The sequence below is a fragment of the Coregonus lavaretus genome (genome assembly GCF_964263955.1).
Source record: "Coregonus lavaretus genome assembly, contig: HAP1_SCAFFOLD_1064, whole genome shotgun sequence".
Lineage (NCBI taxonomy): Eukaryota > Metazoa > Chordata > Actinopteri > Salmoniformes > Salmonidae > Coregonus > Coregonus lavaretus.
The window spans coordinates 117,626-142,310 of NW_028159305.1; the positions used below are offsets into that span (position 1 = coordinate 117,626).

Sequence of the window (24,685 nt, forward strand, 5' to 3'; positions counted from 1 at the left end):
GGGGATGTCAGCCATGAAGTTGTCTAAACACAACTGGAATATAATTTGTTTGTGATTCATTGTTAATGGATTTTCCATTAGGAACACAGGGGGAAAACCTAACACAACAACACACATAACACACAACCAATAAAAACAAATGGGGAGGAAACCACTAAAGTCATTACCATATTGTCATTTTCTAACGACAGGGAGAAAACATGTAAAATCTAGAAGACTACTTTAGATCAGGTCAGAAGAAGCCTAGTGCACTACGTAGGGAACAGGGAGAGATTTGGGACAGAGACAGTAACTCCTGGATGGAAATCTTCATTCTAATGCCAGTGAGCAAATCTCCAATCTCCACCCTATTCCCCATGTAGTGCACTACTTTAGATCTGGTCAGAAGTAGCCTAGTGCACTACGTAGGGAACAGGGTGTCATTTGGGCCAGAGTCAGTAACTCCCCTGGGTATGAATTGTCTCTCTATCTTATCTGTCTTCTATATGATGTTTTCCTCTCCTCCTCTCTTCTCTCCTCTATTCACTCTATTCTATCATCCACACCACATGCCAGCTTCAACACAATCCATTTACAAGTTAAAGACACACCTTGGAATAAATAGCAAAGGAAAACTACTACTAGATGGATTTTTTATTTCCCATCACCATGAATCATATTTAATAACTGAACAGTAGCAGACCTAACTTCATCTGTTCCTGACTCTGGATAGTGGATTTAAAAGACCATCAATCTCCAATGATATTAAAGTACAATTCTGAACATTACTGATATACTGAGTGACAAGTCAAGATATCTGCTGGTTTTATTGTTGGGTTAACAGCACCACCTGCTGGACAGGTTTAATGTTGCTTGACTGAGCAGGATGGGAGAATAAAAGATGCCAAACTTAGGGCCGGTTTCCCGGACATCTCCATTGAACATGCTTTTTAGTCTAGGACTAGGCTTCATCTGTGTCCGGGAAACCGGCCCATATAGTTCAATTAGCAAGTAAGTAACACTACCTGTTCCATGATACTGAGGAAAATGACACTGAGACAGAGAACCAATTGAGAAAACATTTCAATGGTTCTGAATGACAACCAACATACATTAACAGCATACATCATGATTAATGTAAATGTATAAGATTAAAACGTTGCACTTACAAATAATATGAATGCATTGAATTGTAATTCATAACATCTTCTGAAGATCAAATCAATCAAATCAATCAAATCATTGTACATAAAAACAGAGCAGAATTAATCATCACATCTGGGGACCATCACCACCAGCATGACTAGTATCTATGTGGACCCTACTACAGTTTAACCAGCTCAGCTATAGACTACACCAGCATGACTAGTATCTATGTGGACCCTACTACAGTTTAACCAGCTCAGCTATAGACTACACCAGCATGACTAGTATCTATGTGGACCCTACTACAGTTTAACCAGCTCAGCTATAGACTACACCAGCATGACTAGTATCTATGTGGACCCTACTACAGTTTAACCAGCTCAGCTATAGACTACACCAGCATGACTAGTATCTATGTGGACCCTACTACAGTTTAACCAGCTCAGCTATAGACTACACCAGCATGACTAGTATCTATGTGGACCCTACTACAGTTTAACCAGCTCAGCTATAGACTACACCAGCATGACTAGTATCTATGTGGACCCTACTACAGTTTAACCAGCTCAGCTATAGACTTCACCAGCATGACTAGTATCTATGTGGACCCTACTACAGTTTAACCAGCTCAGCTATAGACTACACCAGCATGACTAGTATCTATGTGGACCCTACTACAGTTTAACCAGCTCAGCTATAGACTACACCAGCATGACTAGCATCTATGTGGACCCTACTACAGTTTAACCAGCTCAGCTATAGACTACACCAGCATGACTAGTATCTATTTGGACCCTACTACAGTTTAACCAGCTCAGCTATAGACTACACCAGCATGACTAGTATCTATGTGGACCCTACTACAGTTTAACGAGCTCAGCTATAGACTACACCAGCATGACTAGTATCTATGTGGACCCTACTACAGTTTAACCAGCTCAGCTATAGACTACACCAGCATGACTAGTATCTATGTGGACCCTACTACAGTTTAACCAGCTCAGCTATAGACTACACCAGCATGACTAGTATCTATGTGGACCCTACTACAGTTTAACCAGCCCAGCTATAGACTACACCAGCATGACTAGTATCTATGTGGACCCTACTACAGTTTAACCAGCTCAGCAGTACCATTATTGAGATAAAACCCAGGATAGAGGGGCTGAGTGAATGTGGTCTGGACTCTGTGGAGGAGGGTCATTGTGTCAGAGACACTGTAGAAGGACAGAGTACCTGCCTTGTGATCCAGGTCCACTCCTACTCTGGAGGACTGAGGGCCTGATACTTTAGTCCCAACATTATTGTGTCTGAAACAATAACCAAAACTAGAGCACTCTAAACTCCAGGACTTGTTATTGTGTCCAAATGCACCATCTGTCCCTGTTCTGCTGATGTCTTTATATGAGACTGCTGTATCAACACACACCCCACTCCACTCCACCTCCCAGTAACAGCGTCCAGACAGACCCTCTCTACACAGAACCTGGTAGGTGTTTGTGAATCTGTCTGGATGATCAGGATATGGTTGGTCTTGGTCTGTATAGGTCACCTTTCTGTTCCCTTCAGACAGAGAGAGGTGTGTGTATGCTGTGTTTGGGTCCAGTGTGAGCTGACAGGAATCTGGGAGAAGAGCAGAGCAGAGACCAATGAGGGGAGTTAGAACAATAAGTGAAGTCAGATACTGTATCTACCCTGTCTTTGATTAGAGCACAGCAGAGATCAAATCAGAGAAATATGAGGAGTCAGATAGATACCCAGTCTTTGATTAGATCTACTATTGCTATATATTTCTAGAGGGATTGTTAGGAGTGTCAGTAAAATGAGACTGTTAGTTACTTCAGAATAAAGAGACTCACATTGTAAGAACTGTTCTCTGGTCTTGGGCTCTGGAGGCAGTACAACATCCACTATATTCACTACAGACACACAAACACATTCACAGAGAGAGGGAATGTTATCATCATACCATATTCCACATGTATATGACTAGTAGGGAACTTTCAATGGTCTAAAGTTGATGTTCTTATTATTTTCAACACACCTGTAGTGGAGATCTTGGTCCATTCTCCTTTAAGGACGTCTTCTAGTTTCTCTCTCAGTTCAGACACAGTCTTACTCACATCTCCAAAGTACTGAAGAGGACGGACAACGATGCTGGGTAAGTCTGAAGATACACTGGTACTGGAGAGAGACTGATAACTCTGGAGAGAGAGGGTGAGAGAGAGAGAGAGAGAGAGTGAGAGAGAGTGAGAGAGAGAGGGTGAGAGAGAGAGAGAGAGAGAGAGAGAGAGAGAGAGAGAGAGAGAGAGAGAGAGAGAGAGAGAGAGAGAGAGAGAGAGAGAGAGAGAGAGAGCAGAACCAAATGATTGAGAGTTTTAATTTCATATCACATGTATCAAGGCAGTTTAGTTACCTGGAGGAAATGGATGTGATCCTCTGTGTGTGAGAGCTGCTCCAGCTCAGTGCTTCTCTTCCTCAGCTCAGCTATCTCCTGCTCCAGTTGCTCCAGGAGTCCTTCAGCTTGACTCACTTGAGCCTTCTCTTGGGCTCTGATCAGCTCCTTCACCTCAGAGCGCCTTCTCTCAATGGAGCGGATCAGCTCAGTAAAGATCTTATCACTGTCCTCCACTGCTGCCTGTGCAGATAGCTGTTAAGAGAGAGAGAGAGAGAGACTGACTTGTCTTACTTTAATGAGCCATCCTCATTACACTAACACCCCCACTCCTAAAAGCACATTGCGTGACACCACAACCTCCACACAATCACATTATCCAGTACCCAACACCACAGTACAATACACCAACCAGCACCACATTCCAACCGTCCATCCAACCCCTCCTCTCCAGCCGTACAGACAGCCCCCCTGAGCCCCCATACCTCCTGAAACATCTCCACACTGTTGATCATTTTGTACAACTCAAATTCAACCCTAAGGCGTCAACAGTAATGGCATTACCCTGGCAACACAGAAAAAACACGATGAACAGTCTGTCATTGCAGAAAACGGACACCCCTCCCCAACTCCCAGGTCAACCCGAGCCAACCAGCTATTGGTGTCCAGGGCTCCATGTAATACCCTCCACTGGACGACCCCTGACCTTTCCAGCACTGGGAGCTTATAGAGCCCCTCCACCTATACCCTGCCATGCTCTCAGCCCCCACAACCCCCTGCCACTGATGCCCCTTCACTCCCACTAAGCTCAGAGTGTTAAAAGTCAGTAAGTCCTCCGGACTCTCCTGCCAGTCCCCAGTCTCTGCTGTCACTTGCAGTGGTGGATCAAAGGCTTTCTCCTGATTATGAACAGATTGTCTGTGTTTGAGCGTCCTGGTACACAGTACGTTTGGTCCTTGTGTACAATAGAGTCCAGGTGGGACTTCAGTCTGTTAACGAGGACCTTGGTAAAGACCTTATATTCCAAACAGAGCAATGCCACAGGCCTCCAGTTCTTTATGTCGCTCAAATCCTTATTTTGGGCAGGAGAGTCAAAGCCTCCCGTCTACAGCTTAGCGACAGCTCCCCCCACCCCGACGCACTCACGCAACACACGTTCTGTCCAATAATTCCCCAGAACTTTTTATAAAAATCCACAGGCAGACCGTCTGAGAGACAGCAGCTGAGAGTTTGTGAAAGGCCAGGGAAATGTCTATTTGATTTATCTGTGACAGAGAGAGTTTGGAAAGGTCTGTGAGCAGAACCTGAGAAAACCCAGGATAATAATAATAATAATAATATGCCATTTAGCAGACGCTTTTATCCAAAGCGACTTACAGTCATGTGCATACATTTTTACATATGGTCCCGGGGATCGAACCCACTACCCTGGCATTACAAGCGCCATGCTCTACCAATTGAGCTACAGAGGACCACAGAGTTCTGCCCTCTATAAATCAGAGTACAACTCCACAGCCTCATCTCCTCACAACAGAAGTTACCCACCCATCAGGCTCCCTCATCTCCCCACAACAGAAGTTACCCACCCATCAGGCTCCCTCCTCTCCCCCACAACAGAAGTTACTCCCCCTTCTGCTGTCCCCACCTCTCCCAAAAGCCTTGGAAGCTTGAGCAAAAAGTGACATCTTGGAAGAGCTTGACATGGAATTTCCAATAGGACACCTGCCTGGGCCCTGGTGAAACAGAACTGAGCCCTGTACTAGGTGCAGACACATTTATGAAAGCAAAGACAAGGTCACTGATTTTGGCTCTAACCACTAACAACCTACCCTTACACACCTCTTTTGCTACCCCTGCACTAAGATTTGTGCCATGGCTCAGCACCTGCGCCCCCTTTCCACCAGACCCCCAATACACTTCATTAATCACATCACTGTGTGTCTCTTGCAAAAAAATCATGTTTAAATGTTTTTGGCCGAAAATCACCACAATCAGAAACCAGTAGAGAAGCCCATAAAGCCGCCATGCCAGAAAAAACCATCCATTTAAGCAGATTCTGAAGACATGCCCTTAAGAACCCATGACCCATTTTCTCAGCCTATACCGCCTCCTGGGTGAGAGGACACTAAACCCCTCATTCTTCATCACGTGTTGTACTGACCTTACAAACCTTCCAGGATCAATCAAATAAGACTCCAGCAGAACCTTCTTTTTCCCCTTTAGTCTCCATCAGGAACCTAGAAAGTTCTCTCAGCGTATATACTGGGCCCTCAGCCTGACTGTCTGTCAGCTCTGGATCCAATGAGCCGTCTGAAAACGAGACCGCCTTGTCCTCCGCTCCCGCAGACTCACCACCCCCCTCTTCCTCCTCCTCCATTGGCACGGTACCGTCCTCCTCCTCCCCAGTCTCTGCCCCCCTGCACTTCCCCCCTGATCAGAGCCTCTTCCCCAATGACAGGCAATATTTGCCTTCGCCACCGGAGTCTCTGTTACTACAGAAACCTGCCTCAGCTCATGTAGCCCAGCTGCAACCCTCCCCACCACCGCTTTCTCCACGGCCTGCGCACCACCACTTGACCCTGTTCTACTCTCCTCCTTCCTGGTACCACCACCACTTGACCCTGCTCTACTCTCCTCCTTCCTGGTACCACCACCACTTGACCCTGCTCTACTCTCCTCCCTCCTGGTACCACCACCACTTGACCCTGCACTACTCTCCTCCTTCCTGGTACCACCACCACTTGACCCTGCTCTACTCTCCTCCCTCCTGGTACCACCACCACTTGACCCTGCTCTACTCTCCTCCCTCCTGGTACCACCACCACTTGACCCTGCTCTACTCTCCTCCCTCCTGGTACCACCACCACTTGACCCTTCTCTACTCTCCTCCCTCCTGGTACCACCACCACCACTTGACCCTGCTCTACTCTCCTCCCTCCTGGTACCACCACCACTTGACCCTGCTCTACTCTCCTCCCTCCTGGTACCACCACCACTTGACAACTTTCATGTTTTGAAATTATACTTTATTACTATAATGATTATCAATAAGCCTAAACATTAATTCAGTCACCTCTGGTCGACAAAAACGTATTTTCCTAGTACTATAATTGTCAAATTCATCAACCAGCATCGAGCACTCTGCCTTCTCAGGCAAGCGAGGGGCATGTTGAGGTAAATATGCTAACCGCCAAGGTTGCATTATGTCATTTATTGGTGGGCTGGAAGATGCAGTGTTTTTTCTTTTCTATTCAGAGGCTATTTACTCCCAATATGAGATAATTTTCTATAGAAGGTTTTTATAATGCATGTTTACTAGGGTTGAGGTTAGCGCATCTGAGTAGGGATTATTTGGGTTCAATACCTGTCATACCTATCAATCATATTGCTGCTTGTAGCCTATAACTGATGATCCCCACACTAGAAACACCCAAAACTATCTGTGCTAGCAAACCCTGTGTTCCACCCCTCCCCTGTGTAACCTTGAAGTTTGTTAAGAAACAAACACTTGTCTACGAAAAGAGACATGTTTAACGGATTCCGCTTGGCACCCAGCCGAGAGCACACGGAAACCACTTGCAAATTTACCAAAACTAACCAACTACTTGCGGTCTGTTCGGAAGCAATAAACGGAGGCAGATTAGCCACCACAACTCTTATCGAAAGAGGCGACATCTGCACCAACACACCCCTCACAACAAGACAAACCTTTTTCATTAACACAACCACCGCCTTGTTCATTCTGGATGCAGAGTGCAGATGTTCCGCTCCAACCTGTTCGCCGACCATGAGCAAAACTTCCTCCACACCTTTCTCCGGAACGGACCCGAAGCGACAGCGTTTCTTCTCCCCTCGGTTGAGACCATCACGCCGCCCTAACAAACTACCCCTACTCCCCCCTCAACTCTAAACGATAAACAGTGGAAACCAATAAACAAACCCTCCACCATGAGAAAATACATTCAGAAAATACGCAAGAACCAAAAGAAAAAAGAATAGTAGCCCTCCTCACGAACCACCAATCTCTCACACAACCAACTTCTTCTTCTATGATATAATGGCGGTCCACAAACCAACGTTAAAGGTGCATGCCGCCACCTACTGTGCTGGAGTGTGTGGTCAATCACGGTTTCCAACATTTCTAAATCCTCCTACCTAACTCAGTACTTCTGAGAAAATAAAGAAGAGCCCTACTAACTTCTAATAGACCCTCCCCCATCCCCAAAATCCCTCCAAACCCCCCCAACCTCAATGACCCTACACTTCAATCTTTCCCTCTCTTCAACATACTAACAACAATATAACAACACATGCTCCACCGTTTCATCGACCGTACCCTCCACACACAAACCATTCCCATGCTTGCCAACCAGATGTAATGACGAGTTCAATGTACAATGTCCTAAGCGCAATCAAGTAAACACCACATCTTCCTTCCTAATCTGACTTTTGAATCTTGGTCCATCGACCTTTCTGTAAAACTGTCAACTATTCATATAAATGCTGGCCCTTGTGCTCAGAGTACCATCTCTTCTGCCACATATCTATCAAAATGGCTCTGTTCTTACATTTGGCCTCACCTCTACCCAGTGGAACATTAATATCAATTATATCTTGATTCAAAGCTCTTTTAGCTAACTGGTCTACAATTTCATTCCCTTCCACACCCGAATGTGCTGGGACCCAGCAGAATCTCACTACTAAACCCATTCTCTCAATTCTCCATAATAACATTAATACCTCCAATAGCAGGTCACTCCTATTAGATTTACCAGATGATAAACTATTCAATACAGACAGAGAATCCGACCATACTATAATTCTAACAGGTTGTACGTCCTCCACCCACTGGAGGGCAACTATTATCACCAACAGTTCAACTGAGTATACTGACAGTTCATCAGTTAGTCTTCTACATATCTGCACATCAAATTCAGGAACGTAAACGCCTGCTCCTGTGAGCCCACTATCTGGGTCCTTGGATCCATCTGTGAAAAGCGGTAAAAAAGTATAAAAACTTCTACCAATGTAATTGTCAACCAGTTTCTCTATATCACTGACTTCTGACCAATCTTTCCTTTTCTCTACCAAGGTTAGATCAACAACAGGGTCTGGGAGTAACCATGGAGGAACATCCCCGATCACCACAGAAGGGCCAACCTCCAACTCCCTCAAACCACTCTCATCAGCAAGCTTTCCAACTGTCCAACCAAAACCACTGCCTTGTCTACTAGTATATTCCCAACAGTCATCTAGAACAGTAGCAGTGGGATGCTCAACCTCACAGCCTTTCAACCCAATAAGATAATGACCATTTTTTACGCCGTACATACAAAGGCATCTCTCCTGCCTCCACCAGAAAGGCACATACAGATGTTGATTTAAATGCACCAGTACATATCCTTAAAGCTATATACTGGATTCTGTCCAGCTTCTGAAGCCAAGTCTTTGCCTCTCTTCCATAAACTGTACACCAGTAATCAATTGTCGTCCTAATCAGAGCTCTATAAATATCCATCAACAATTGTCTGTCAGCACCCTATTCATAACCAGAGACCCACACAACCAACTACCGCAAAAGTTAATGAATGAGAGAGACATGAACATCGTTACAATACTGTGCATAGACATAATGCAACGGTTTTTCTTCTTTGGTGTTTAACGGCGGTTGGCATCCAAGATGTTGCATTACCGCCCCAAACTGGACTACAATATCAATCCATTTTACTTTGTGATACAAAATGGGAAAAGGGGAAATTATAATGATACAAAAAACACCCTTCCAACTAACCCTACACTCATCAAATACCCACTACCCCATTCCACTACTTTAACCCTATCTGCTCCTGCACCATGCCAACGGCCTGGGAGGACGGGACACCACCACTCAACACACCCTGTAACTCTTCTGAAGTCTAATCCTGTATGCCCAAATACTTCTCTGCAGCTGCCACCACAACATCTATTTTCTGGGATTTACATTCAATTTCATTCAATTTCTGCTGTACAGTTGATAACCATTGCTATGAACTCTAAGAAGCTAACTTTCCTAAAGCATATATCACTCGTTGGCCTATCCCTCTGTGCTGGCACAGATCTACTACTCACAGGGATCCTCTCAGGATCTCTCACCCTTGACCCATCCTCCTCTACTTCCTTCACTGTCTCAGCATACGACACCTTCTGCACTACTCTGACTCTAGCCACCTCAACCTGCCTCTCTCGCACCGGACACTTCCGATCCCCAGCAACATGGGCATCCCAACAGTTGACACACACTTTATTCACCGAAACTACACAATCCTCTATCCCCTCCTGCACAATTCCCACATCTTGGAATCTCCCTCCTACAAACTGCTGCAACATGACCATAAACGTTGCACTTGAATCAGCAAAGTTCTAAGGATAACTGATATATCCTACCATGACTTTGTTGGGTAAAGACTCAAAACTCAAAAGGACTGACAGTGACTCCTCTGTTTCACCACGCTCACCACCGGGTCTGTGTTGCACCAAACGGCGGGAATCACAAACACCAGCAGTCTTCAACCTTAATTGCTCCACTTCTACACTTAACGCTACCCCAGAAATCACTCCTTTCAATGGTGCCCTGTTCCTAAGAGCAAAGCAAGAAACAGATCTTTACCCAAGTTGCGTGACACGGAGCGCCCACTCCCTCTGGTCAGAAGAAACACAAACAAATATCCCAAGTCCACTACAGGTTACCTTCACTGATTCAACTGCACCCAACTCCTTTCCCACCCACCCTGAAACCACAAATGGATCTGCCAAAAGGTATGGATCCACTTTCTCCAACAATGTAACTCCTACTGCACCAGATTCTTCTTTATCATGTCCATTGATGCCAGGCTCTGGTTCTGAGCTCTTCACCACACCTTCTACCTCACTTAACTCTCCCTCATTCATTTCCATTTCACCTCCAGAACTCGGTCTGGCGAATGGCTCACTCTGTTTGCACTTGAGTTATAACATTTGAAATGTCTCTATTCCTTTGAAACTTTTGTGAGTGTAATGTTTACTGTTCATTTCTGATTGTTTATTTCACTTTTGTTTAGTATCTATTTTACTTGCTGTGGCAATGTAAACATATGTTTCCCATGCCAATAAAGCCCTTTGAATTCAATTGAATTGAGAGAGAGAGAGAGAGAGAGAGAGAGAGAGAGAGAGAGAGAGAGAGAGAGAGAGAGAGAGAGAGAGAGAGAGAGAGAGAGAGAGAGAGAGAGCGAGAGAGAGAGAGAGAGAGAGAGAGAGAGAGAGAGAGAGAGAGAGAGAGAGAGGGCTTCATGTTAATGTATAGGGGACATGAGTCGGTCATGGTTACTCATGGTTATGTGATGAAGTAGCCCCGCCTTCGACTTCAAATTCAGTGTCGGCCCTCAGCCCAATAGGGAATGTCCTCTTGGTGAAACGGTCAAGATGTTGGTTTCTCTCCTCAGTAGACCTGGGTTCATATCCCGCCGGTTACATTAAGCAGTCTATTCTCTGAAAGGGGTCCAGACAGCCTGTTCCCAACAGTGGGGTCAGTGGGATTGGATAGGGGCATCTCTCCCTCTCTCTCTGACTGGAGGAGAGATGTGAAATGGTGTGTCTCCTCTGGTCAACAATACTCACCTTGAGAGACTCCACAGCCTGTTGCAGCTCCTTCAGGTCCTTCTCTCTCTCCTGGAATCTCTGCTGGACTTTCTGCTGACTCATCCCCAGCTGCCTCGGTGGAGAATCACTCTTTAATGAGCTATCAAGCTTTATTTGTCCAGTAGATCAATAGTATAGTAATGGGACATAGGGCACATTGAAGATAGGGATTAAAATGTTGAGGAAGTGTCTGTGTGAAATTATATTATTACGTTGTTATGTGAATGATTATAGTTTTAACAGTGCACAAAACAGGGGAGCTGATTGGGTGTTTGATAACGAATGATAATGGTGTTTGACTTTAGAAAATGGTGATACATTTGGAGAATCTGGGTTAGCATATCTATATACTCCAGGTTTGTGTTCATATTTGTTCTGCCGTGGATCGATATCATTTGAATGATCTCATATTCAAACAGCCTTAGTTCCTACTGTATCTTTAATTCTTTGTTTATCAGACAGTCACCACCAAGTAGTTCTGGTCTTACCTGTTTCTCAGTCCTCTCTGCTGCAGCTGACACTGTATCATGGCCTTTATGTTCATCCATCACACACTGATAACAGATACACTGCTGATCGGTACGACAGTAAACCTCCAGCAGTTTGTCATGATCAGAGCAGATCTTCTCCTGTAGTTGTGCGGTGGCTTTGACCAGCTTGTGCTTCTTGAAAGCAGGAAATTCATAGTGAGGTTGGAGGTGAGTCTCACAGTAAGAGGCCAGACACACCAGACAGGACATAAGGGCTTTCTGCTTTCTGGTCCCAGTGCAGAAATCACACGCCACATCTCCAGGTCCAGCATAGCACAGAGCAGGAGGGGGAGCAGCCTGGAGTCCTGTCTTCTTCAGTTTCCCCACCACTTCAGCCAACACAGTGCTTCTGTTCAGAACAGGCCTTGGGGTAAAGGTCTGTCTGCACTGTGGACAGCTGTAGACACCTTTCAGATCATCCTGATCCCAGCTTTCTTTAATACAGCCCATACAGTAGCTGTGTCCACAGGCAGTAGTCACCGGATCCTTCAGTAGATCCAGACAGATGGAGCAACAGAACAGTTCCTGATTCTCTGCCATTTTGGTGCTCTCTCCCGTAGGTTAAGCAATGGCAGTGTCAAAGATTACTTTCTGTTTCATGGAACTCTACACCAGAGGACAGGAAGTGGCTTCCTACTTGACTGTGTACTCTGTATGTAGAGGGGGTGTGGTTTCTTTGATAAGGAAGTGTGACAGAGTGTTGGGTAGTAGCCAGAGATGGTTAGTATTTATGTTTGAAATACATATTTTAATACTTCTGAATATTTTGTCATTTGAATTACACTGGGCTGAACTACACTCCAATGCATTTTGTATTTTGTACTTTCAGAATACTAAATCGTTTTCTATGCCATTTTTATGTTGTGGCCCCCCCTTTCACCCTGCAATGGTATCAGAAGTCTGATAGCACTATGGTGTGATAAGAACATCTGCTAAATGAATTACATATAAATGTATATGGGAAAATGTTGATATATACTTTTTTGAGGGAAAATGTACTTGATACAATTGTAATATATTGTTGTCTCACCTAGCTGTCTTAAGATGAAGGCACTAATTGAAATTCGCCCTGCTAAATGACTCAAATGTAAATGTAAAAATGAATAATTGCAAAGCATGCTGAGTATTATTCTAAAGAGCTCCGCCCCGAAACAAGGCCAAAAATAATACCCAGTGTGCTTTGCAGTTAATTTATTATGTTCATTTTCACATATACATTTACATTTTAGTCATTTAGCTTATCCAGAGTGACTTGCTCAACTAAGGCAAAATACAGTATCACTGTCATAGCAAGAAAAAAGGTTTTGTCACTGTTTCTGAGAATGTTGTTGGTGTTCGGATCGGTTACTTGCAAATGTATTTTTGTATTTAAAATGAATACATTACATTGAATTAAATACATTACAAAATACAAGTATTTAGTAGTTTATTTTGATACATTGATCTTGATGGTATTTTGTATCTGTATTTTGTATCTGTATTTTGTAGTTTTATCCCATCCCTGGTAGTAGAATACTCTGTCTGCAGGGTGTTTTCAGGACCAGGACACTGGAGGCAAAGGACCGGTTTAAACAGGAAAATGTCCTGGAGTTTTATTAAAAATAAATGTTTCACAAATCACTTTGAAAAGGCATTGAAAAGGCAAAAATAAAATACCTATCTCTCCTCAGAGCATAATTACTGGGCAATCACTTACAAACTCAAGAGATCAGGGTGTTGTTTCAGTTCTCGGAACAGGGTTCTGAGAACTGACACATCTCAGTTTTCAACCCTAATGCTGAGCTGTTGTGAATTCTATCTCAACAACAGGATGCTGCCCCTCACCCAGAAGCTCTTTTGGCACTCTGCCTAGAACAGTTGGTTTAGACAGAGGACCAGAAAGAGGAACTTGTGCGACACACTGTTCTAATGAAGTTTTACTGGCAGAATGTTTTCTTCATTATATCTTCTTCACACAATAACTTACGTTTAGTACCTTTAAGACTAACTGTATGTCATCTTACTTAATTACCTTGTACCTAAGTCAATTTCTGTCACCACAAATGTTATCCACAAGTTCCTCTGACTGGGGAAGTAAATATAGGGCTTCATTGACAACATCCTGAAGTATCCCTTTAAGAACAAAACTATAACTGAAATGTCTTTGGCCACCATACCAATCAAAACTACATCAAAAGAGTTCATCAAGAGGTCCACAGTCTTTGAGATAGTGGCTGGGTTGGAGACCCACCAGCCGCATGGTGGCTCACCAAACGGGCATAGAGAGTTGACTGCAGCAAGGTGTACTGCTTAACTAGGATGTGGCCCTAATTGGAGAGTGGCTTTAGGGTGGAGTACGCTTCCAACAGCAGGCATTCCCTTCAACATGTTACAGAAGATAATGTGGAGACAGAGATGGGGGCAGTATCTCTGTTAATACGTATTTGAAATACATATTTCAATGACTTTTGACTATTTTGTCATTTTGTATTGCACTGGCCTGAACTACAATCCTATGTATTTGGAACAAGATACTTTTGAGACCTGTAATTTGTAAAAACATTTTGTTGTTGTAAAATACAACATATTTTTCTATACCATTCTTTATAGGGGTTGGACATTTTGTGTTCCCCTTTCATCCTGCATTGGTATCAGAAGTCTGATGGCACTATGGTTTGATAAAGTGACTAGTAAATGACAAAAATGTGTACTCTGTATGTAGAGGGGGTGTGGTTTCTTTGATAAGGAAGTGTACAGATTTTTTGGTAGTCGGCAGAGATAGTTTGTATTTATGTTACATGCATTTGAAATACATATATTAATTACTTCTGAGTATTTAGTCATTTGAATTATGCTGGGATGAACTACACTCCAATGTATTTTGAAAATACAAAATACTTTTCTATACCATTTTTTTATAGCGGTTGACATCTTGTGGCCCCGCTTTCACCCTGCATTGGTATCAGAAGTCTGATAGCACTATGGTGTGATAAGAGTGTCTGCTAAATTAACTAAATATACATGTAAAAAAGAACACTTGAAAAATATGCTGGGTATTAAAATAATGAGCTCTGCACCCAAAAGAAGGCCAATAATAATACCCAGTGTGCTTTGCAATTGTTCATTTTTACATTGTCATTTTAGTCATTTAGCAGAGACTCATATCCAGAGAGACTTACCATCAGTACATTCAACTAAGGTAGATGAACAATCTCATATCACAGTCATAGAAAGTTAAAAGCTGTTTTCTTCCGTCACTGAGAATGTTGTTGTAGTGAAGGTGTATACTAGCAAATGTATTTACCTGTATGTATTTGTATTTTATCTACATACAACTACAAAAGTATTTTGTATTTAAGTTTGATACATTAGTCTTTAGAGTATCTGGTATTTTTAACAAGATCCATTTTTGATGTACAGTATATTTTGCCCATCTCTGTGTTGATATATCGTCTCTCAGTGACTAGCTGATTTGGTTATGGCTACCTAGATTCATGTGGAGATCACAACACCCTTCTCCCCCGACAGAGTAATCAGTAAGCACACACACGGCACACACACACAGACACACACAGACACACACACGGACAGACAGACAGACAGACAAACAGACAAACAGACACACACACACACACAGACAGAGACACACACACGCACAGACACACACAGACACATACACGACACACACACACAGACACACACACACAGACACACACACACACACAAATACCATCCTCATCAATGAGCCAGTCAATGTTAATGTCTCTCTCTCTCTCTCCCTCTCTCTCTCTGTTTCTCTCCCTGTCCCCTCCCTCCTCTCCTCTCTCAGTGCTGGGTCATGCGTGTGCGGCCCAGTCTGTCCTGGTAGCGGGCCTGTCTGAGGTCCACAGGAAGGGCTATCCTCTGACGGAGCAGGCCCTGTCAGGGAAGGTGCTCCAGGTGTCCGCCATGGCCTGCTTCCAGCTGGCTCCCCCAGTACATCCTACTGGGGCTGGCTGAGCACGTATTTCTGACACACCTATTGCTGCTACATTGTTCGTACACAGAGACAAACTGGGTTTGAGATTTCGAATGTCGATGGACACCATATGTAGTTAGGATGAAGTTAGAATGTGGAGTTTTGGAACCAACTGCCAACACGGAGGATAGTATTCTGAACTCTGGAAGCTAGGGTTAGGATGCCCCCTACTGGTGTATTAGAGACAGACAAGAGACGTTTGAACCAAATGAATGCTTCTTTCTCTTCCCAGCCTTCCTCTCTTCTCTGTTCCAGGCTCTGTGATCTCCTTCCACCTGACACCCAGTCATATCAGAGGCATCTCCCTGCACTTCCTCCCCCTGTCCTACAGAGGGAGCTGTTTCCTGGGAGCCCTCATCATCCAGCTGGTCTACCTACTCTCTGGAGGTAAAGGCTTCACTAACAGATGCATCATCGTAACCATAGAAACTGAAGAGGAACATACATTCATGTTGGAATGGTTGATGGGGTTCTGTCTGCATTATGGTGATTCAGTCCTATGGCCACTGATAGTACTGTTCTCCTGTCCAACTACAGGTAACTTCTACCCAAACACACTGCATGAAGGGAATCTGGAGCATTTCTTCTTCTTCTTAGCCATGTTGATGACCATAAACACTCGGGTGTTCTGGTGGATATCTTCCAGGTCCAGCATGAGAACCTCTCATGTATCAATATAGTCACTGTAGATGAGACAGAGGACATGAGGATTTTCAGTGATACAAATTTGAGAATTTCCTTGACCCCTTGAGGTGACCTGAACAAAGTATTAATATAGTCTGTGCAGATGAGACAGGTGACAGTATTGAGACAGGTGACAGTATTGAGACAGGTGACAGTATTGAGACAGGTGACAGTTTTGAGACAGGTGACAGTATTGAGACAGGTGACAGTATTGAGACAGGTGACAGTTTTGAGACAGGTGACAGTATTGAGACAGGTGACAGTATTGAGACAGGTGACAGTATTGAGACAGTTGACAGTACTGAGACAGCTGACAGTATTGAGACAGGTGACAATTTTGAGACAGGTGACAGTATTGAGACAGGTGACAGTATTGAGGCAGGTGACAGCATTGAGACAGATCCACCCTAGCAGTCTCTCCTCCCCTGTGTCCCAGGAACCTAGACCTGAGTGTGGTGCAGAGTAGAGGAGTAGGAAGCAGCCTTCTGGCAGAGAAACTCCTGCAGTACAAGACCTGCCTGTGATTCTACGACACCATGGAACGCTCCTCCACAACAGTCTCCATAGAAACAGTGTTGTGACCTCTACACTACCTTAGTCCCCTGTAGCGCTGGACAAATGCATGTGGACACCTAATCATCGAACATCTCATTCCAAAATCATGGGCATTAATATGGAGTTTGTCCCCCCTTTGCTGCTATAACAGCCTCCACTCTTCTAGGAAGGCTTTCCACTAGATGTTGGAACATTGCTGCGGGGACTTGCTTCCATTCAGCCACAAGAGCATTAGTGAGGTCGGGCACTGATGTTGGGCGATTAGGCCTGGCTCGCAGTTGGCGTTCTTATTCATCACAAAGGTGTTCGATGGGGTTGAGGTCAGGGCTCTGTGCAGGCCAGTCAAGTTCTTCCACACCGATCTCGGCAAACCATTTCTCTATGGACCTCGCTTTGTGCATGGGGGCATCGTCATGTTGAAACAAATAAGGCCTTCCCCAAACTGTTGCCACAAAGTTGGAAGCACAGAATCATCTAGAATGTCATTGTATGCTGTAGCGTTAATATTTCCCTTCACTGGAACTAAGGAGTCTAGCCCAAACCATGAAAAACAGCCCCAGACCATTATTCCTCCTCCACTAAACGTAATAGTTAGCACTATGCATTGGGGCAAGTAGGTTTTCCTTGCATCCCCCAAATCCAGATTCGTCAGTCGGCCTGCCAGATGGTGAAGTGTGATTCATCACACGTTTCCACTGCTCCAGAGACCAATAGCGGCGAGCTTTACACTACCAGCCGAAGCTTGGCATTGCGCATGGTGATCTTAGGCTTGTGTGCGGCTGCTCGTCCACGGATCCCATTTCATGAAGCTCCTGACGAACAGTTCTTGTGCTGACGTTGCTTCCAGAGGGAGTTTGGAACTCAGTAGTGAGTGTTGCAACCGAGGACAGACGATTTTTAAGTGCTACGCGCTTCAGCACTCAGTGGTCCCGTTGTGTGAGCTTCTGTGGCCTACCACTTTGCGGCTGAGCCGTTGTTGCTCCTAGACGTTTCCACTTCAGAATAATAGCACTTGCAGTTGACCAGGGCAGCTCAAGCAGGGCAGAAATTTGACAAACTGACTTGTTAGAAAGGTGGCATCCTATGACGGCGCCACGTTGAAAGTCATTGAGCATTTTAGTAAGGCCATTCTACTGCCAATGTTTGTCTCATGGCCCTGTACTCTTTTCAATTTTTACCAGTGACCTTCCACTGGCATTACACAAAGCATGTGTGTCCATGTATGCTGATGATTCAACCATATGCACATCAGAAACCACAGCTAATGAAGTCACTGAAACCCTTAACAAAGAGTTGCAGTCTGTTTTGGAATGGGTGGCCAGTAATAAACTGGTCCTGAACATCTCTAAAACTAAGAACATTGTATTTGGTACAAATCATTCCCTAAATTCTAGACCTCAGCTGAATCTGGTGATGAATGGTGTGGCTGTTCAACAGGTTGAGGAGACTAAATTACTTGGCGTTACCTTAGCTTGTAAACTGTCATGTTCAAAGCATATAGATTCAATGGTTGTAAAGATGGGGAGAGGTCTGTCCGTAATAAAGAGATGCTCTGCTTTTTTGAACACCACACTCCACAAAGCAAGTCCTGCAGGCTCTAGTTTTGTCTTATCTTGATTATTGTCCAGTCATAATGGTCAAGTGCTGCAAAGAAAGACCTAGTTAAGCTGCAGCTGGCCCAGAACAGAGCAGCACGTCTAGCTCTTCATTGTAATCAGAGAGCTGATATTAATACTATCCATCCCAGTCTCTCTTGGCTAAGAGTTGAGTAAAGACTGACTATGTCACCTTGTTTTTATAAGAAACATTAATGTGTTGGAAATTCAGTGACACACACACACACTTCACTGACACACACACTTATCCCACCAGACATGCCACCAGGGGTCTTTTCACAGTCCCCAGGTCCATGACAAATTCAAGGAAACGTGCAGTATTACAGGATACAGAGCCACCCATGATAGCATGGAACTCCCTTCCATCTTATATAGCGCAAGTGAACAGCAAACTGTGGTCCTCTGTAGCTCAGCTGGTAGAGCACGGCGCTTGTAACGCCAGGGTAGTGGGTTCGATCCCCGGGACCACCCATACGTAAAAATTTATGCATACATGACTGTAAGTCGCTTTGGATAAAAGCGTCTGCTAAATGGCATATTATATTATATAAAAAAACAAATAAAGCAACACCTCACGGCACAACGCCTCTCCCCCATGTGACCTACTTGTTGTGTGTATGTACTGACATGTATGTGTAACTGATAGATGCACACACACACACACTACATGTTAATGTTTTTAAATGTATGTAAATTGTAAAGTATTTTGTCTGTAATGTATTTTTTGTCAAATGTCGGACCCCAGTAAGACTAGCTGTTGCCATTGGCGTCGGCTAATGGGGATCCTAATAAATCAAATCAAGTCTATGGGGATTGCATGGCTGTGTGCTCGATTTTATACACCTGTCAGCAACGGGTGTGGCTGAAATAGCCAAATCCACTAATTTGAAGGGGTGTCCACATACTTTTGTATATATATATTGTATGTACTGTGTATTCATTTAATTGACAGTCAGTTTTAAACAGTCAGTTTAGATCAGCGGTATTCAACAGTCAGATTTAGACGGTCAGTTTAGATCAGCGGTATTCAACAGTCAGTTTTAGACAGTCAGTTTAGATCAGCGGTATTCAACAGTCAGTTTTAGACAGTCAGTTTAGATCAGCGGTATTCAACAGTCAGTTTTAGACAGTCAGTTTAGATCAGCGGTATTCATCAGAATAAATACATTTACTCAATAATGATCTTTCTCCAAAACTTTTGTATATTGTCCCATACAATAATCTGTACTCTTCATTTTTTGTTTCCCCCGTGACCCCACTAGGAGTCGCGACCCCGACTTTGAATACCACTGGTTTAGACGGTCATAGACTTCAACCTTTGTGTTCCTTCCTGCTCCAATAAAATGTGTGGGTGTATTATGTGTCGTCTATTGGTCTAAATGGATGTGATGTGGGAGTGTTTTATGTATCATCTATTTGTCTAAATATATATTGGTACATAGATTACTGGAAATAGCTGATTCATTGTGTCAATCAATTCAATAGTAGAGCAATTCCAATGTCATGATGATGACTTTTATTTTGAAAGACCACATTGATTCAGTAAGTGATTCAGACAACTGAATTGTTTGGATTCATACATGTACATGGGTGATTTAACTATTCTCATCTGATCATAAATGGATCAACAATGATCCCAGTTTCTGATTTGACTGGTTTGCCAGTACTACAGTTTACATCAAGAGAAAAAGAGACCCATTTCCAGAGGATTGCAACAGCCAAGAGGTGATCAGGTAGACAGTAAAAGTCTGAAGCCTGAGTGTCAGTCTGTATGTGCCATCATTCCATCTGTTAAGCAAGACCACTAACAGATCTGGGACCAGGCTTTTATTTTTATTTTTACAATAACTTTAAAAAAGGGGAATTGAACCAGATCATAGGCCTACTGGAAGACTGTTAATAACCCAGAAGCTCTCCATCAATATGTCTGAAATGGTTGAAATCATCTGTACCTACTGGTAATTATTGAGATATGATTTTGTACCAATCCCAAACCCAGGATAAAGGGGCTGAGTGAATGTGATCTGGACTCTGTGGAGGAGGGTCATTGTGTCAGAGACGCTGTAGAAGGACAGAGTTCCTGCCCTGTGGTCCAGGTCCACTCCTACTCTGGAGGAACAGGGGACAGATATTTCTGTTTTATTAGCATTGGGCCAAACCCTACAATGGGGGGGATAGCACTCCAAAGTCCAGGACTGACTGTTACCCAGAAATGTAGACTCTGGGACCTTTCCTTTCCTGATGATCCCTTTATATGACACTGCTATTTCAACCCATCCAACACTCCACTCTACCTCCCAGTAGCAGACTCCAGACAGGCCCTCTCTACACAGCACCTGTCTCCAGTAGTCAGGATAGGGCTGAGCTTTATCAGTGGCTGTCACCTTCCTGTTTCCCTCAGACAGGCTGAGTTCTGGATGAGCTGTATTCAGATCCAATGTCAGCTGGAGGACGTCTGACTGATGAACAACAAAACCCAATAAGGAAAAGAAAGAACATGTATGTTGTCTTTGAGAGGGTGTTTGAATATCACTTACAGAGGGACAACTCTTCTTTGGTCTTCAGCTAAGGAGACATTTCGAATTCTGTCACTATTTAAAAAATTCAACTTCATATCACATGTAACAAGGCAGTTGAGTTACCTGGAGGAAATGGATGTGATCCTCTGTGTGTGAGAGCTGCTCCAGCTCAGTGCTTCTCTTCCTCAGCTCAGCTATCTCCTGCTCCAGTTGCTCCAGGAGTCCTTTAACCCGTCTCACTGCAGTCTTCTCCTGGCCTCTAATCAACCTTTTCACCTCAGTGAGTATTCTCTCAATGGACCCGATCAGTTCAGTAAAGATTGTCTCATACTTACTAACTTCTGCCTGTACAGAGCACTGATAACTCACAGAGAGAGAGGAAGGGGTCAATTTCCACTCTTACTGGATTCCAGACAACCTGTTCCCCAGTGTTGTCTTGGTACTATTTTCACAAGTGTGTGGTAAAATTTCACAACTCTTAGAACAAAACTCATCACAGATCGTCAAAAAGGCTGTAACTTTTTTCTTCAAAACTTGAAGCACATTTTCAATTGACTAAGTACAAAACACAAAACCACACAGTAACATTTTCACCAAACCTAATCAGTGTTTCATCTAGAGAAATACCTTTCATATAAAGTAAATGCCTTTCACAATGCAATGCTCACAATACTTTTCATATGATTCTCTTCTCATTTGTTTAAATACATTTGACCATCACTTAGTCTAACTGCGCTTAATGGTTAATCACTTAACCGTTTCGTAAAACTATAGATTTTAAACTGGTTTGTCTACTATATAAGGATTTTGAGAACTACAGAAATAAAATGTGTTTGTAAAGTATAAACATCTAGATAACCTATATGATACATGATAACCATACATAATGACTGCTCATTATTGCTAATTGATTCCACATAGTGGGAACCACAATTGGTCACCATATAAAAGGATGTTTATGAACATTTCTTTCAACATGGAGCAGGATAGACAGCAAGGGAGAGGAAGAAATCAAAGAGCTTGTGGACAAGGGGCCAATCAGAGAGGAGGGCATGGGCCCCATTAAAGAGGTCAGAGAGGCCAAAGAGGTGGACATGGGTCCCGTCAGAGGTCAGAGGTCAAAGAGGTGGACATGGGTCCCGTCAAAGAGCTGGACATCAGAGAAAGGGAGGTAGACTGCAGGGAACTGTTGTGTCTAATGAAGTCAGGGCCATCGTCGTTGACCATGTGGTAAACAGAGGCCTTACCATGGCAGAGGCTGCCAGATTAGTTCGCCCCAATCTGAAAAGATGAACTGTCAATAAGATCATAAGAACATTTTCTCCAAGAAAACCGGTAAGTCTGCTGGATATGCGCTATGCTTTACCATTACATTTACAATAAATTACATGTTGTAATGCATGTAAATTCACATAACTTGTTCCAGTATTCTTCCAGTATGATCTACTGACAGTATACTCTTGTTCTACCCTCAGAATTGACAGAAGACCCCGTGGTGGTGGTGGTCGTGTGCTGACCGACCAGCAGGAGTGGGCAGTGGTGGAAATGGTGAGGGCCAGGAATGACATACGTCTGTCTGAAATAAAGCAGGCCATTGAGGAGAATGATGACACCTTTGCCAATGTGGCATCCATCAGCCTACCAACAATCACCCGCCTTTTGAAGAGGCACCAGGTATCTATGGAACACATTGACCTGGAGCCTTCTGAGAGAAACAACTGGGGGCCGAGTATGTTCAGGTACAGCACTATATAAATACACTGTATTACTGTTGCTATTAATGCACATGCTACTTCACAATATCATAATGGAACTATACTGTAAAAAGAACTAACCAAAATATATTTTTAGAGGGTGATGGTGCTTGATGCTGCTGTGAACCATCACTAGTATATCTTTGTTGATGAGGCGGGCTTCAACCTGGGCCAAAACTTGGGTGCCGTGGGCGGAACCCTATTTGCCGACGGGCGTCCGTCCAAGTGCCTGGACAACGCGGGGGAAACATTTCCAAGTGCAGCAGCTATCTCTGAAGATGGTGTGGTAGGACGTAGACCATTACTTGGATCCTACCACGCTGCACACCTCATTGGGTTTCTCAATGAAATGGAGCAGGCCTGTCAAGGTGAAGGGGTCACCTATGTCATTGTGTGGGACAATGTCAGGTTCCACCATTCAGAGGTGGTTCAGGCATGGTTTCAGGTCCCTCCCTGATTCGTGACCCTATACCAGCCCCCCCGGTACTCTCCTTCCTCAACCTTATTAAATTATTTTTTTCATCATGGGAGGTGGAAGGTGTACGATCGCCATCCCCATGAGCGTGCCACCCTCCTTCTGGCCATGGATGAGGCATGCGACGACATCAATGCAGACCAATGTCAAGCTTTGATTCAACATGCCGAAAGGTTTCTCCAGCGGTGCCTGAACAATGAGGACATTTTCTGATGTGGATGAGAATTTATGGCCAAATGCTCTAGATAGGCTTGATGCTAATTAATGCATGCTAAACATTATTTTATTTTCATTCATGTAATGTTTCATTTAAATGTCTTACATCTAATTACAGACAGTACTGTATGTTGCAATTACATCAGAAAAATAAAAATGTTTCCCCATGAATGATTGTAGAGGATGTCATCATTGATCACACCTTTGATTACACATTGGATAGATATCATGGAAATGATAGATTGTCAATGTTGTTGGGTAATGTAAGTGTATTGCCTAATGTAAACTGTAATCTACAGTACTGTAGCATATTAATTTCGGCACTTCTAAGGGTTATTTGAAACAATTATCTTGCAGTGATTGCTACTGGATTAACTGGTAGTTAATGATATATTTTCAATTGATTAGTTTTAAGTTGTTTTGGTGATTAAACCAATGCTCTCATTACATTTATATTTTGAATCAATGGTTGTGTGGTGAGAGATGTTTCCAATCCAAATGAATGCACAATGACAGGTTTTGAATGAAAGACTGGCTGCGTTACAAGCGTGACCAGCTTGGAGTTTTATACTAAGAGTTGTGAAAATGTACCACCTGCTTGTGAAAATAGTACCAAAGTGATTAAAACAAAACCGTAATAGGATTTTTTGGGCGGGGATGAATTGTTAATTGATTTTCAATAAGGAACACTGAGGGAAAACACAACAGAAGAAAAAGGGGGGACGCAACCACTACAGTGAGGGAAAAAAGTATTTGATCCCCTCTCAAATCAGAAGGATTTCTGGCTCCCAGGTGTCTTTTATACAGGTAACGAGCTGAGATTAGGAGCACACCCTTAAAGGGAGTGCTCCTAATCTCAGTTTGTTACCTGTATAAAAGACACCTGTCCACAGAAGCAAACAATCAATCAGATTCCAAACTCTCCACCATGGCCAAGACCAAAGAGCTCTCCAAGGATGTCAGGGACAAGATTGTAGACCTACACAAGGCTGGATTGGGCTACAAGACCATCGACAAGCAGCTTGGTGAGAAGGTGACAACAGTTGGTGCGAATATTCGCAAATGGAAGAAACACAAAAGAACTGTCAATCTCCCTCGGCCTGGGGCTCCATGCAAGATCTCACCTCTTGGAGTTGCAATGATCATGAGAACGGTGAGGAATCAGC

The 24,685-nt window shown here is 43.7% G+C and overlaps 1 protein-coding gene across 1 annotated transcript in view; it reads right to left on the bottom strand.

The window, feature by feature from the left end:
- Nucleotides 1-618: 618 nt before the first annotated feature.
- The window catches only part of LOC311123037 (tripartite motif-containing protein 16-like), a 39,153-nt gene continuing 15,086 nt past the window's right edge, over nucleotides 619-24,685 (bottom strand). The window contains exons 2-7 of the mRNA XM_084197326.1: nucleotides 11,662-12,052; nucleotides 11,153-11,242; nucleotides 3,542-3,775; nucleotides 3,170-3,329; nucleotides 2,985-3,044; nucleotides 619-2,748 (exon numbers count right to left, since the gene is read on the bottom strand). Of these exons, the coding sequence (XP_084053452.1) occupies nucleotides 2,234-2,748; nucleotides 2,985-3,044; nucleotides 3,170-3,329; nucleotides 3,542-3,775; nucleotides 11,153-11,242; nucleotides 11,662-12,052 (1,450 nt within the window). The 3' untranslated portion in view covers nucleotides 619-2,233. The remainder of the gene's footprint in view (nucleotides 2,749-2,984; nucleotides 3,045-3,169; nucleotides 3,330-3,541; nucleotides 3,776-11,152; nucleotides 11,243-11,661; nucleotides 12,053-24,685) is intronic.